The sequence below is a fragment of the Rhincodon typus genome, chromosome 29, assembly GCF_021869965.1.
Source record: "Rhincodon typus isolate 14 chromosome 29, sRhiTyp1.1, whole genome shotgun sequence".
Lineage (NCBI taxonomy): Eukaryota > Metazoa > Chordata > Chondrichthyes > Orectolobiformes > Rhincodontidae > Rhincodon > Rhincodon typus.
Window position 1 is genome coordinate 13,117,691 of NC_063360.1, and position 14,285 is coordinate 13,131,975.

General features: G+C 39.7%; 1 protein-coding gene across 1 annotated transcript in view; it reads right to left on the bottom strand.

Annotated features, from left to right (window-relative positions):
• Positions 1–14,285, bottom strand: part of wdr18 (WD repeat domain 18) — a 165,524-nt gene that overhangs the window by 93,653 nt on the left and 57,586 nt on the right. The window contains exon 5 of the mRNA XM_020534000.2: positions 6,738–6,881. Within this exon, the coding sequence (XP_020389589.1) occupies positions 6,738–6,881 (144 nt within the window). The remainder of the gene's footprint in view (positions 1–6,737; positions 6,882–14,285) is intronic.

The window sequence follows — 14,285 nt, forward strand, 5'->3', positions numbered from 1 at the left end:
GAGCTTTTCCAGCAACTTTGTTTTTGTTGACGATCAGCACATTCCTCCCAATATCCATGTGTGACTTGATCTCTGTTTATTTCTGTCAGAATTGTAATTGGTGATGAGGGGCTGGAGTAAAGCTAAAAAAATTTCTTTGTATAAAAAAAGGAGAAAGGGATATATTCATAGAATCATAGAATTCCTAAACTGCAGAAAGAGGCCATTTGCCCCCCTGAGTTTACACCAATCCTCCAAAGGGCATGCCACCTAGACCTAGTTCCTGAAACTATCCTCATAACCTTCCATTTCCATGACTAATCCACCTAGACTGCACATCCCTGGACATTACAGGGCAATTTAGCATGGCCAATCCATTTAACCTGCACATCTTTGGACCGTAGGAAGAAACCAGAGCACCCAGAGGAAACCCACACAAACATGGAGAGAACATGCAAATTCCACACAGACAGCCACCCAAGGCTAGAATCAAACTCAGGTCCCTGGCTCTCCATAGATGCTGCCAGACCTGTGTTTCAGATTTCCAGCAACCACATTTTGCATTTATTTGGATACAAAGTTGGCTGAGTGACATGGAAGAAAGAGTAGTGATTAAGATTTATTTTCTAAACAGGAGAAACTTATACAATGGTGCTGTCCAGAGGTTGACACTAGAACCACAGCTGTTCAAAATGGCCACAATTTCAAAATTCACAGATGACACAACATTGGGAGTGTTGTAAACTGTCAGGAGAACAGGGTAGACGTCAAGAGACAGGCTGGTGGAATGAGCAGACAGAAGCCTGATTAAGTTTAATGCCGAGCAGTGAAGAGGGACACATTTCAGTGGCAAAAATGAGGTCACAATATAAACTCAAGATACAATTCCAAAGAGAGTTAAGGAACTAAGATTTTTGGGGACATGTTTACACAATTGTTGGAAGTAGCAGGGTCGGTAGGTTGAGAAGATAGTTAAAAAAGCTATTTGACACCTTCAGGTTTATAGCAAAAGAGAGAATAAAAGCAAAGATATTTCATACAAGATCTATAACACATTATTTTGGCCTTACCTAGAACAATATGTCAAATTCTGGTCAGTACACTTCAGAAAGAATGTGAAGATTTCAGAAAGAGTGCAGAAAAGATTTATGAGAATTGTTCCAGGATGAGAAACTGCAGTTACATAAAAGCATCTTTGCAGAGCACCTACGCTCGGTTCGCAATAAACAACTGCACCTCCCAGTCGTGAACCATTTCAACTCCCCCTCCCATTCCTCAGACGACATGTCCATCCTGGGCCTCCTGCAATGCCACAACGATGCCACCCGAAGGTTGCAGGAACAGCAACTCATATTCCGCTGGGGAACCCTGCAGCCCAATGTTATCAATGTGGATTTCACAAGCTTCAAAATCTCCCCTCCCCCTACTGCATCCCAAAACCAGTCCAGCTCGTCCCCACCTCCCTAACCTGTTCTTCCTCCCACTTATCCCCTCCTCCCACCTCAAGCTGCACCCCCATCTCCTACCGACTGACCTCATCCTGCCCCCTTGACCTGTCCGTCATCCCTGGACTGACCTATCTCCTCCCTAACTCCCCACCTACACTCACCTTTACTGGCTCCATCCCCGCCTCTTCGACCTGTTTGTTTCTTCTCCACCTATCCTCTCCTCTATCCATCTTCTATCCGCCTCCCACTCTCTCCCTATTTATTTCAGAACCCCCTTCCCCTCCCCCTTTTCTGATGAAGGGTCTAGGCCCGAAACGTCAGCCTTTCTGCTCCTATGATGCTGCTTGGCCTGCTGTGTTCATCCAGCCCTGCACCTTGTTTTCTCGGATTCTCCAGCATCTGCAGTTCCTACTATCTCAGACAAGCTGGCAGTGTTTTCCTTAAAGCACAGAAGGTTAAGAGGAGATTTGAGAAGGTGTTTAAAAATCACAAGCGATTTAGGGCACGTAGATTATGGTGGAAGGGCCAAGAATCCAGTGATTCAACAGAATCAAAATTGGCATAGAAAAAAAAACATAGCAAGTACATGAAACATTTTATTAACCAGCACCTATGGGACCAGCAGTGTGCCAGTTGATCAAATATTTCGGATAATCAAGTGGTCCACATAATCAATGTAAAAACACACTAAGTAATAGAAACATAATGCAGGGGGTAAACATCACTATTATACTTTATTTACAGCATAAATCATTTAAATATGATGCAACTTTGCCGTAAATAAATCTTACCAGCAGAGAGCCTTCTCACTCACACCCTCAAGTGAATACATGGACATCGCAGTAGATCACAGTATTTGAGGAGAAATTGACTCGAAATTGAATCAACTGTTGATATTTTGTGCGGCCATTTGATTGAACAAGTATATTTACACTGAGTTAAATAAATTTTAAAAAAACATAATAATTGGACAGAATAATACAGCAAATTTCATGGTATTTGATGTATATAATTTTTGCAGGTTTATCGAGAGTGCCAGTTCATAAGGTGCCGGTTAAATCAAAGTTTGGTGTAGTCATGTGTTGGAATGCACAGTCTTAAAGGGTGTTTTTTAAAAGGGAATTGAATAAGTACCAGAAGGAGAATTAATGTGGGGCTATGGGGGAAATTGAGCGAGCTAAAAGGGTCCTGCAGAAACGTGGCATTAAGCTATGCAGGTAGGATATAAAAGACACTACGTCAATATTTGAGGAGCAGGGAGTTCAGAATTTTCTACTTCAATTAGTACTGCTAAAAACAAATAATTTTACTTCAGTTCTTACAAACAACAGGAACAGGCCATTCGATCCTCCAAGCCTGTGCCGCCACATTTTGCCCTTCCATACTAAAACTGTCTTCACATGCAGGATCCGTATCCCTCTATTCCCTTCCTATTTATGTATTCATCCAGGTGCTTCTTGAATGCTGTTATTGTATCTTCTTCCACCACCTCCTCTGGCAATGCATTCCAAGCACTCACCACCCTTGGTGTGAAAAATGTACCTCACACATCTCTTTTAAACTTCCCCCTTCGCACCTTGAACTTGTGTCCCCTGGTAATTGAGGCCTCCACTCTGTGAAAAAGCCTCATACTTTCCACTCTATCCATGCCATTCACAATCTTATAAACTTCTATTAGGTCACCCCTCAACCTTCTGCATTCCAGTAAAAACAAAGCTAGTCTAGCCAACTTTTCTTCATAGCTAAAATCCTCCAGACCAGGCAACATCTTGGTAAACCTTTTCTGTACCCTCTCCAAAGAATGCAAATCCTTCTGGTAGTGTGGTGACCAGAACTGTACGCAATATTCTTACATGTGGAGTATTGCTGGCACAGAACAGCTGCTGTGCTTGCTTACATGTAACAGTCACTGGACCAAAGCAATTCATTGTGAAATGTTCTGAAATATTACAATAGCATAAATGAGAGATATAGAAATGCAAGTTACTTCTAATTAATTCAACATAACCGTTTTTTAAACTTCTAACAGAAAAGTGCTTCAAATGTCATAACTCACTTGGGTAGTACATTGAAAATCAAGCTCCGCTATTCCCAGAGTCATCACAACAGTTAAATATTTTAAAAATTGCTCAAAAGTTCCCATTTTACCAGATGTCCAGACCCAGGTTGATGCAAAGCATGAACTGGGTTTCTGTACTTAACAAGAAATACTATTACAAGTAACTAGATTCTAGCTACAGGAAAACAATTATAAACTGTCAGCATATCACAATTCTAATCCCGTTATAAACTCTTCCTTACACACACACTCACAGAGAGACACAGACAGACAGACAGTCAGTCAGTCAGTCGGGCAGAGAAGGAAAAACAACATGGATGGAGGAAAAACTGGGAATGCAGTTCAGTAGTCTTTGTTCACAAGATCTGTTAAGTTGGATTTTTTCTGATTTCAGCCTTCCTTTACTGAAAGTTTCCATTGGTTTGGAAAAGGAACCGGGTAGCTGGTTCACTTATAAAAGCCTAATATTTATCAATTAAAAATCACAACTTACAGCAACTGAAAGTTCTCAGAACCGAACCCAAAACGTTAACTCTGATTTCTCTTCACAGATGCTGCCAGACCTGCTGAGCTTTTTCAGTAACTTCTGCTTTTATTTCTGATTTACAGCATCCGCAGTTCTTTCGGTTTTTATATAAAAAACAGAGTAGCTTGAAATGAGTGTAGGCCCCTTAGAGGATACAACTGGAGAATTAATTACAAGCAACGCAGAAATGCCATATAATTTACTATTTTGCATCAGTCTTCATAGCAGCGGACACTAGAAACATCACAATGATAGTAGATATGCAAGGTGCTAATTGGAGGAAAGAAACTGCAACAATCTCTATCACAAGGGACAAAGTATTTGACAAACTCTTGGGACTGAAGGCAGACAAGTCACTGATAATTGGAATCCAATAATTTTAATAGAAGTGGTTCCAAAGATAATTTAGGTACTGGTCAAAAGATTCCAGAACTCACTGGATTCCAGGTGGTTTCCAGTTGATTGGAAAACCACTGATAGGATGCCTCTGTTCAAGCAGGGAGACAGAATGCAGCAAACTGCAAGCCAGTTAACCTAACATTTTTCATTAGGAAAAGGTATTATTAAGGAAGAAATAGTGAAAAACATAATGCTACCAAAGTCAACATGATTTTGTGGAAGGAAAATCATGTTTGAAAATTTTGCTAGAATTCTTTGAGAATATGACAAGGAGAATTGATAAAGGGGGATCAGTAGATATAGTGTATTTGGTTTTCCAGAAAGCATTTGATAAGGTGCCACATAAAAGATTATTTACAGTATTGGGGGTAATGTGTTAGCATGGATTGAGGACTGGTTTACACTCAGATGATGGTCAGGAATAACATATCTTTTTCAGGTTGGAAAGATGCAATGAGTGAGGGTGCAACAAGGATTAGCCCCAGGGTCCTTAATTATTTACTATCTCTATTAATGAATTCGAAGAAAGGCCAGAGCGTAAATTATTCAAATTTGCCGATGAAACAAAAATACATCAGCAGACACACTGTAATGAAGGAATCTGCAAATGGATGCAGGTCAGTTCACAGAGTGGGCAAAAACTTGACAACTGAGTTTAATGTAGGAAAGTGTGAGGTCATGCACTTTGGTAGGAAGAATTAAAAGGCAGAGGGACTAGAACAAAGGACAGTTAGAGGGATCTAGGTATTCTTGTGCTTGTTCTTGTAATGAAATTAAGCAAAATAGTTACTTGAGGAAATGTTACATTATTAAATACACTGTCAGCCTAAGAGGAATGTGCTCTCAGGAATGCAGAGCTCCCTTCTTTCATAATAATGTAGAGCTGGAGTGATAACCTGTATGACCAATCTTTGGAAAATCTGACTCGATACTCCCTGGTAGATTGTAGTAAATGTCTGGAATTCTCTATCCCAAAGAGTTAAATCACTGGAAGTATTTAAAGAGGAGGCTGATAGATTCTTGAAGTACCAGGGAGTTGAAGCCTGAGAAGATCAGCCATGATCTTATAGAATGGCAGAACTGACCGGGCAGGGGGAGTGCATCTCCTGCTTCTATTTCTTATGTTCTAATAAAAGTTGAAAACATCCTTTTCAGTAAAGAAGAACAATTAAATGATTTAATTCACCTCTCCCTCTTGTCTGTAACATTTGATTAATGACAACCTTTTTTTTAAAAAAAATGACCATGGTTTTAGCCTCCCTACAAATGGAAGCATCTTGGCTACACACTACAAAGTGGATGTGGGGGCTCTCTGAGATTTAATCGCAGCCATTGTTGTATCCACCCCTCCTATGACTGAATACCCTGCTGGCATGAAGAATGGTGAGATATTCATATCTCCTGAAAGGCTTTCAAACTATGCCACAATGTGATTTAACATAGAAGTGAAAAAACAGGTCTAAACCACCATAAATCTTCCCTGAACTGCTGTCCTGATACCTTCAAAAACACTTGTACAGATGGCAGAATATGACATAAAATACATGCTAAACCCTCCAATGGTGATCCCTAGCATTTCAACTGTTACAAATGCAAGTGTCTAAATTTCAAGTAAAACAAAAGGTTCTGTAAACGGAAATGGTGTGTGCTGAAATCGGTACAAGGACAAGGCCATGTGATCTGCCTGTTGGGACAAAAATTCAATTCAAACATTATTGAAATTAAGCTCCACATTTTAAAACTTGGACACAAAGGAGAAAACAGCTGATTTTTTTGTACATGACTCACAGACTCCATTGGTGATGGCAAAAAACAGTTGTTGTTATGTTCAGCAAAGAAATGGGACTGTCTTTGTGTGCAAATAGACTGATGGTGACCCCACGTTACCTGTTCAAAGAGACAAGCTTTGCGGAGCTTTAGAAACCAAGGAGATGCGACAGGAAGCCTATTTGTTTATGCTCAGAAGATTGAATAATGAGATTTGTGGAATGGGCTTTCAGTTGTGTTAAGAAGCTAGCGGGAAATAGTTTTCTGTACAATATAGTGTATAACATTTTGTTGATGGTGATTTTAGCTTTTATAGAAAAAGTTTTAAAACAAAACATCTTGTCACACATGCAATCATTTGTGTTACTCACTTGGAAATGTACTTAAATTCTTTTTTCGAAACTGTCAATCCCATTATTGGGTTTGCAAAAAGACTCATTAAGAGTTCAATGCAGTTCCTTAGAGCTTTTAACATAGTTGTGGATTTTACTTGAAGCACGTTTTAAGGATTCCAATATGTTGGAAAATGTATGAATGTATACATATAAGCTCCACTCACCTCAGTGAACAGGTTGACTTGAAATATGGATCCGTCGTTACCTCCACAGAACAGACAATATTCACAAGGATCGAGGCTCACAGACATGATTCCAACGTCAAACAACACAGACATCAGGAGTTCTCCACAGCATAATTCCCAAAGCTTAGTGGTTGAGGGGGAATAGATACAAAAAAACAGTATTAATACAGAAATAACTTAACTTCAGAAATTTTCTAACTTTCTGAGTGGAAGGGAAGTAGGAATGACAGGGAAGGAAGGGAAGGAGGAGGAGGGCAGGGGAAGAAAGGCTGGGGAGAATTTAACCTTCAACTAAAGGTCTAAATTGTTGGATTGTAATAAGAGACGGTGGGAAATCAGCTAGAACTTGTTAAAACAAGCAAAGTCGATATGTTCTGCTGCATCCATATTCTGGAACAATCTGAAGAATTGGCTCTGCAGCATTACCTCAGGATCTGGCTGATATTTGTATAATGCAGCAAATTCAACAGCAGTTGATGCATGCTTGTAAACTCTCACTTTGTGACTGCTTCTGGCCAATATATCTTCAGCACTTGCGATTTTCCACGCAGACCAGTGAACACAATCACTTTGTTGTCTGCACAGGTGGAAAGCAGCTGCCAGAGCATAAAATATAAAAACATTGCTGCTTCCAACCTCCAAGTGTCTAGTTATACCACTCCTTCTGTTGGACAGAGTGCCCTTTGTAGGCAGACATGACTCATTTACTGTTTTGTATGGTTGTGATTAGAAATATGTTTTAACAAAACCATATCTCTGGGTGCCCTGTGAAATAACTCCACAGAGGCCAGTATCCCAGCACCAAGTCACCCTTTATTTACACATGCATAGTACTTGACACTGGTCAGCTTCCTCAGAGCCAGCTCCAAGTGAAGGGAAGCTCTGACGCGCCTGTTTATATCTGTCAGCCAGGGTTCCCTGATTAGACCAGGTTAATAGCCCTAATCAGGAAACTCACATTACTACTAGCTAACCTCATTACAATCACTACACCCTGCTTATGGTATCTTGCCAACACCATCAGCTGGAAATCTACAGTAAAAGGATTAAGCCAGTCTTCCACCCTGTTCTGCCATTCAAGAAACTATGGCTGTTTATACTTCAAATGCATTTACTCGTCTTTGGTCTATTTCCTTAGTACTCTTATCTAACAACAAAATTTCAATTGACCGAAGATCCACAGATTTTAGGTAGAAAAAAATGTTTTATTCCATCACAATGTGTAAAAAGTGCTTCCTGATTTTACTTTTTAATGTCATCTTTCAACTAGCTCACCTTAATAAGCAATGGGATACAAAGCAAGTATACACAAGCTGTCCTTATAATTTAACCATTTAAGTCAATTTTGTCAATCTATATTGTACCCCTTCCATAAGAACATAAGAACTAGGAGCAGGAGTAGGCCGTCTGGCCCTTCGAGCCTGCTCCACCATTCAGTAAGATCATGGCTGATCCTTTCGTGGACTCAGATCCACTTACCCGCGTTCTCACCGTATCCCTTAATTCCTTTATTGTTCAAAAAAAATCTACCTTTTTTTAAAAAACATTTACTGAAGTAGCGTCAACTACTTCACTGGGCAAGGAATTCCATAGATTAACAACCCTCTGGGTGAAGAAATTCCTTCTCAGTTCAGTCGTAAATCTGCTCCCTCTAATCTTGAGGCTGTGCCCTCTTGTCCTAGCTTCACCTGCCAGTGGAAACATCCTCTCTACTTCTATCTTATCTATTCCCTTCATAATTTTATATGTTTCTATAAGATCCCCCCTCAATCTTCTGAATTCCAATGAATATAATCCCAATCTACTCAGTCTCTCCTCATAAACCAACTCCTTCAACTCCGGAATCAACCTAGTGAACCTCCTTTGCACCCCCTCCAGTGCCAGTGCACCCTTTCTCAAGTAAGGAGACCAAAACTGCACACAGTACTCCAGGTGTGGCCTCACCAGCACCTTGTACAGCTGCAACATAACCTCTCTGCTTTTTATTTCAATCCCTTTAGCAATGAAGGACAAAATTCCATTTGCCTTCCTAATTACTTGTTGTACCTGCAGACCTACCTTCTGTGATGGTCAATGTATCCTTCCTGCAGCAACCAAAATTAAGTCAGGTACTCAAGATGGGGTCCAACCAAAGCTACGTGTAACTAAAGCACTATTTCATCCTTTTTGTATTCAAACCCCTCAGGTTGAAGGCCAAATATTCATTTTTGTAATGTTTTGAATCTGCAGTTTTTTGTTTGTTATTTACATTGGTACTCTAATCTCTTTGTTACTTCCTACTGGTTTTTCACCAAATATATTCTGAGGTTTCGTTCTTGGATCCTAATTTGACTCTTCCCAAATTTGAATTTTATCTGCCACGACTCTGTCCATTCACTTAATCTGTCAATGTCCCTGTGTAATTTCCTGTGCCCATCTGCACAATTTATTGTTCTAACTAGTGTCATCTGCAAACTTGGATATACAAACCCTCTATCCAAACCACTGATATCTATAGAGTGGAGCAGAGGCCATGGTGCAGAGTCACACCGTATTATTCTGAGTATCTTTATTCCTATGATCTCTCCCAAACGCTCTATGATTGATGCTCACATGATCAAGTGCTCAACCACACTTTGTCTGATGGTACTAAACTGACGTTAATCTGACAGGTGTGGAATTTGTTGGTTTCTTCATTCCAGCCTCAAACCCTTCACCTATCTCTAACCCACTTGTATTCCTCTAAATTCTGTTTGCACCTCCCTACTGATCCTCAACCTCTTTTTTTTCCCTTCCCCAAAATCTCCCTTACTGCTTTTTATGCATTCATGGTATGTGGGTTTGTTGTCTAGACCAACATCTATTGCCCATTTTGAGGAAGGGTCACCGGACCCAAAATGTTAACTCTGATTTCTCTTCACAGATGCTGCCAGATTTGCTGAGCTTTTCCAGCAACTTCTGTTTTTGTTTGTGATTTACAGCATCTCGAGATCTTTCAGTTTTTAGCTATTGCCCATTTCTGGTTTCCCGGATAGCTATTAGGAGTCAACCACACTGCTGTCAATTTGGAGTCACGTGCAGAATAGAGCAGGTAAGGATGGCAGATTTCCTTCTCTAAATTACATTAGTAAATTATATGAGTTTTTATGACAATGGACAGTTGTTACATGACCACCATTAGGCCAGCTTTTTGTTCCAGATTCTTTTTCATTGAATTCAGATTTCACCATCTGCCTTGGTGGGATTTGTCCCCATGACCTCAGAACATTAGCCGAGAGGTCTGGATTACTCATCCAGTGACATTACCACTATGCCACCTCCCATCTTCTAATCTTCTTTCCTTACCATCATCCCCCTTTCTTCCTGTACCCAATTTGCTGCACCCTCTAACCTTACTTGATCCAAACACTGCACATGGTCTTGACTGGCATATTCATTGCCATTGAAGATTAGGAACAGAGGAACAGGAGTTCCTGGAGTCTGTTCCATCATTCAATGAGATCATGACTGATCTGTGGCCTAATTCCAAATATTTTCCTTTGGTCCATGTCTCTTAATACTTCGGCTTAACAAAAATGTATATATCTCAGATTTAAAATTAACTGATTCAGTACCTGATTTAGCAACTGATTCACATTTGTCGAAGAGAGTTCCAAACATCTACCAACTCTAACGTGTAGACGTGATTCCTAACATCTCTCCTGAACAGTCAGGTACTAATTCTCAGTCTATGGCTCCACGTTCTAGAATCCTCAACCAGTGTAATTAGTTTAACTTTATCTACCCTGTCTTTTCCTGGTAATAGCTTGAAGTCTTTGATCAGGTCACGCGTTAACCTTCTAAATCCTAGAGAAAACAGACCTAATTTGTATAATCTCTCCTCACAACTTAAGGGGTTAGGTCCAGGTATCATTCTTGTAAACCAACGTGGTACTCCCCCAAGGCCAATATATCTTCCTTAAGTGTGCTGCACAGATCTGCTCCCAGTACTCCGAGTGGAGTCTAGCCAGGATTTTGTATAGCTGCAGCATAACCTCTGCATGTATTCCAATCCTCAAGATGTAAAGGCCAGCATTCTATTAGCTTTCTTGATTAGTTTCTGCACCTGTTTGTGACATTTTAAAGATCTGTGCACCTCCTAGTTTCTTTGGACAGCCACAGTATTTAGCTTCACACCATTTAGAAAGTACCATGACCTATCCTTTACAGTCCAAAAAAGATTGACTTTTTTTTTAAGAAAGGACAATGCTCAAAATATCTGAAAGCATTTAAAATGCTTGGGACGGGCACAAAATTGACAGAAAGTGAAGATCTTTCTAAAAGCCATGTCAAGTGTGACAGTCTGAATGGCCTCCATGTACAATGTAACATTTGATATTTGTAACAAGTTTCTCCTTAATTACTCTCCACTGGAATGACTTATTTTTCCTTCAAATAATCTTCCATTTATCTAGTTTAGCATTTCAGTCCGGGCAATACAATAATAAAATTCAGTTTAAAAATGGCTATATACTGACACTGAAGGTCCAAGTTTATGTTGTGAATGATAATTTCACTAATGTTGCTGATAAATAAATATTGAACTGAAATATTATTTAGTGATTGACAGAACATGTCAAGTGCCTAAGTCTTCTACTGCGTGGGAGGAATTCAATTAAAGCAACTTTTACTGCCACAATAATAGCTTTCCAAAAGTGCTTTACAGTATATGCAATGAATTACAGTTCTAACTTATAAAATCTGGATAATTCTGCCTCAGTCTGAGTCTAGAAAGCTGAAGCGCTCGCTCATCTGCCAGTCGTAGGATTTGAATATTCTCTCCTCCCACAAAATCAGTGGCCTCAATATCTAAAAAACTGTATCTATTTTAGAATACAGGGGTTTCCACTCATGGCAAGAACATAAGAGACAATGATGAAAGGATCCTGTACTAGAATTGTTGAATTCTTCTTTTGTTCCTTGTTTTGAATTAACTGGCACTAGCGACAAAATTAAACAGGGAAAATCAGCAGAAGTAGCACGTACTCGTCCAGCCTCCCTGTACCGCCAGCAATGCTGTTCAACAAAGCGCAGTTACATTAAATCTATGTCTATGACTTTAGAGCAACTACACTTATTTGAATAGGCTGCACTAATACTGCATTCTGAATTCATCTTGCAAAACAAGTGGAAAAATTAGGCACCAATGGAAGTTGCTCAGCAATATCATAAGTAGTATTTCATTTGGATTTCTTCTGCAACATTTGACAAAATCACACAGACAATAGTCCACAAAACAACACACAACAGCTCAATACAGAAAAAAATCTTCCTGCAGTAAAGTGAACAACAACCAAGATGTGATGATCTTGCTTGTGGGAGCATTGATGCCATTAGCGGTCTCTCAGAATCGAGGATGATGTCTCCCAAGCTAGATGACTTTTCAGATAAGAAAGTCCAATTTTTGATCCACAAATTGTTCAGCTATGGAGGCACAACATTGTGTGGGGAAATGGAATTTACAATTCTGGGTCGGTTTCCTTCTCCTTCCCCTGCCATCGCCATTCCACTTCATGGTTGAGTTGCTGAGTATCAAAGTGGGTTGCGCCTTTATAGAACTGGAGGTATCACACTGAGTTGTTACCAGCTTTCTCCAAATCAGTTATGTCAATGCCACCGTGATTTAGGGTGACCTTGATTGCATCCTTATATCTTTTCTTTTGGCTACCCTTTAAGTGTTGGCCAATAAAGAGAACCTGCCAAGGGAGGCTGATAGATACAGCTTCAAGGAGGACACTCGCATTGGTCCAGCATTACTCACATTTGATCCTCAGGATTTGATGTAGGCATTGCTGGTAGAAGCTCTTAAGGATCTTAATGTGATGTTGGCAGATGGTCCAAATTTTGTTGTGGTACAGGAGGGTGGTCAAAACAACAGCCTTATAAACCAGGACAATATTGTTGTGGTACCATCATGATGCAGAAATCAAATTAACAAAAGGGCCACAAGCTACACGGTGTTACACATTTTACACATCAAGAACACCTATTCTACAAAGAGCATGTCAAGGATTTATTTTAATTTTGTCCATTTTATCTACATTGGTCTGAATCTTCTGTGGAGCAGCAATCATTGTTCGTTTGCTATTTTGCTTGATCTTTCGCCTACTCTGATGCTACTTGATGATTCTGGTCAGGTGTTTCCAGACCAGCTTCTTCAGAAACATGGGCCATACAAACCCTCATTCAGCTTTGCTGCAGCTCTGGAGCATAAGTGAGAAAACTGAAGACAGAGAGGGAAGATGAAAGAAAAAAAAAGGGGGCAGGGGTGCAGCAGCAGAGGGGAGAAAGAGAGAGAAAGTGAAAAAAGGAAAACCCGTTGCTTTCATGATCACAGGACAAAGCACTTTACTGCTAAGAACTTTTGAAACATAGTCACTGTTGCAATATAGTGAAATTGTGCCCAGCAAGATCCTACTGGAAGACAGAATCCATGGCAGTGCACCACACAAACAAATTGGAGTGGCAAAATAGACTACATATTTGAGTTCTTTGGAGGCTTATTCTCTATTGGATTATGAAATGTTACTTGTAGACATACCCTGCATAGTATGCCTTCTACTTTCAACTTTTCAACAAACTGAGAAATCTTTCATTACTCAGTATACAACGTAAACTGAACAGAGGAAAAATGTGTAATAAGAATGCTATAACATATAAAACACAAGGTATTGTTCTTCTCTTTAAAACGTCAAAGTCTAACTGTTACATAAACCTCAGTTGAGTTCATACCAATGTCAATTACAAGGTCGCAAACATTCGAGCTAAAATATTTTATGTTCTAAGAAGTTTCTTGGATGAGGGCATGACATATTTACATAAGTAGGAAACTATTACAAAATTACATATAAAAACATATCACTTCTAATTGGGAACTGAATAACATTTCATATCTTGGTCTTCACTATCCTCTTGCCCTCCAACCACTTGATGTGAAGATGACTTTTAGTCTTGACAAACCCTCTTTCAATGCCACAAAGGAATTACTAATTCACACTAACAGAGAGACAACATAAATAATTAATCAGAATGGAACGTGTTCAGCTTCCCAAAACATTCGCAAAGAAATGTCTCTAGATAGGTTGGGCGCAAGCAACATTAAAGAGAAGGCACAGGACACTAACAATTACTGTCAAATATACTGTGAAAAGACTGGCAAGATAAGAGGACTAGAAGTCTTACCTGAGTTCCAAAAGTGAAGAATATGACAGTATTGACAGAACTAAACCTTAAAAGTTAGTTAGAAAAACATAAAGTTATTTGATAAGCTACAGAAAGCGTCAAGTTCCTAGGAGAGATGACCAACAACAACAGCACCTCTTCTTTCTCAGGAGGCTCAGGAAATTCATCATGTCCATAAAAACGCTTACCAATTTTTTTTTAAGACACACCACAGAAAGCATTCTATCCAGATCCTTCACAACTTGGCATGGCAACTGCTCTGCCAAGGATGGTAAAAATCTACAGAGAATTGTGAACACAGCTCAGTCCATCACACAAGCCAATTTT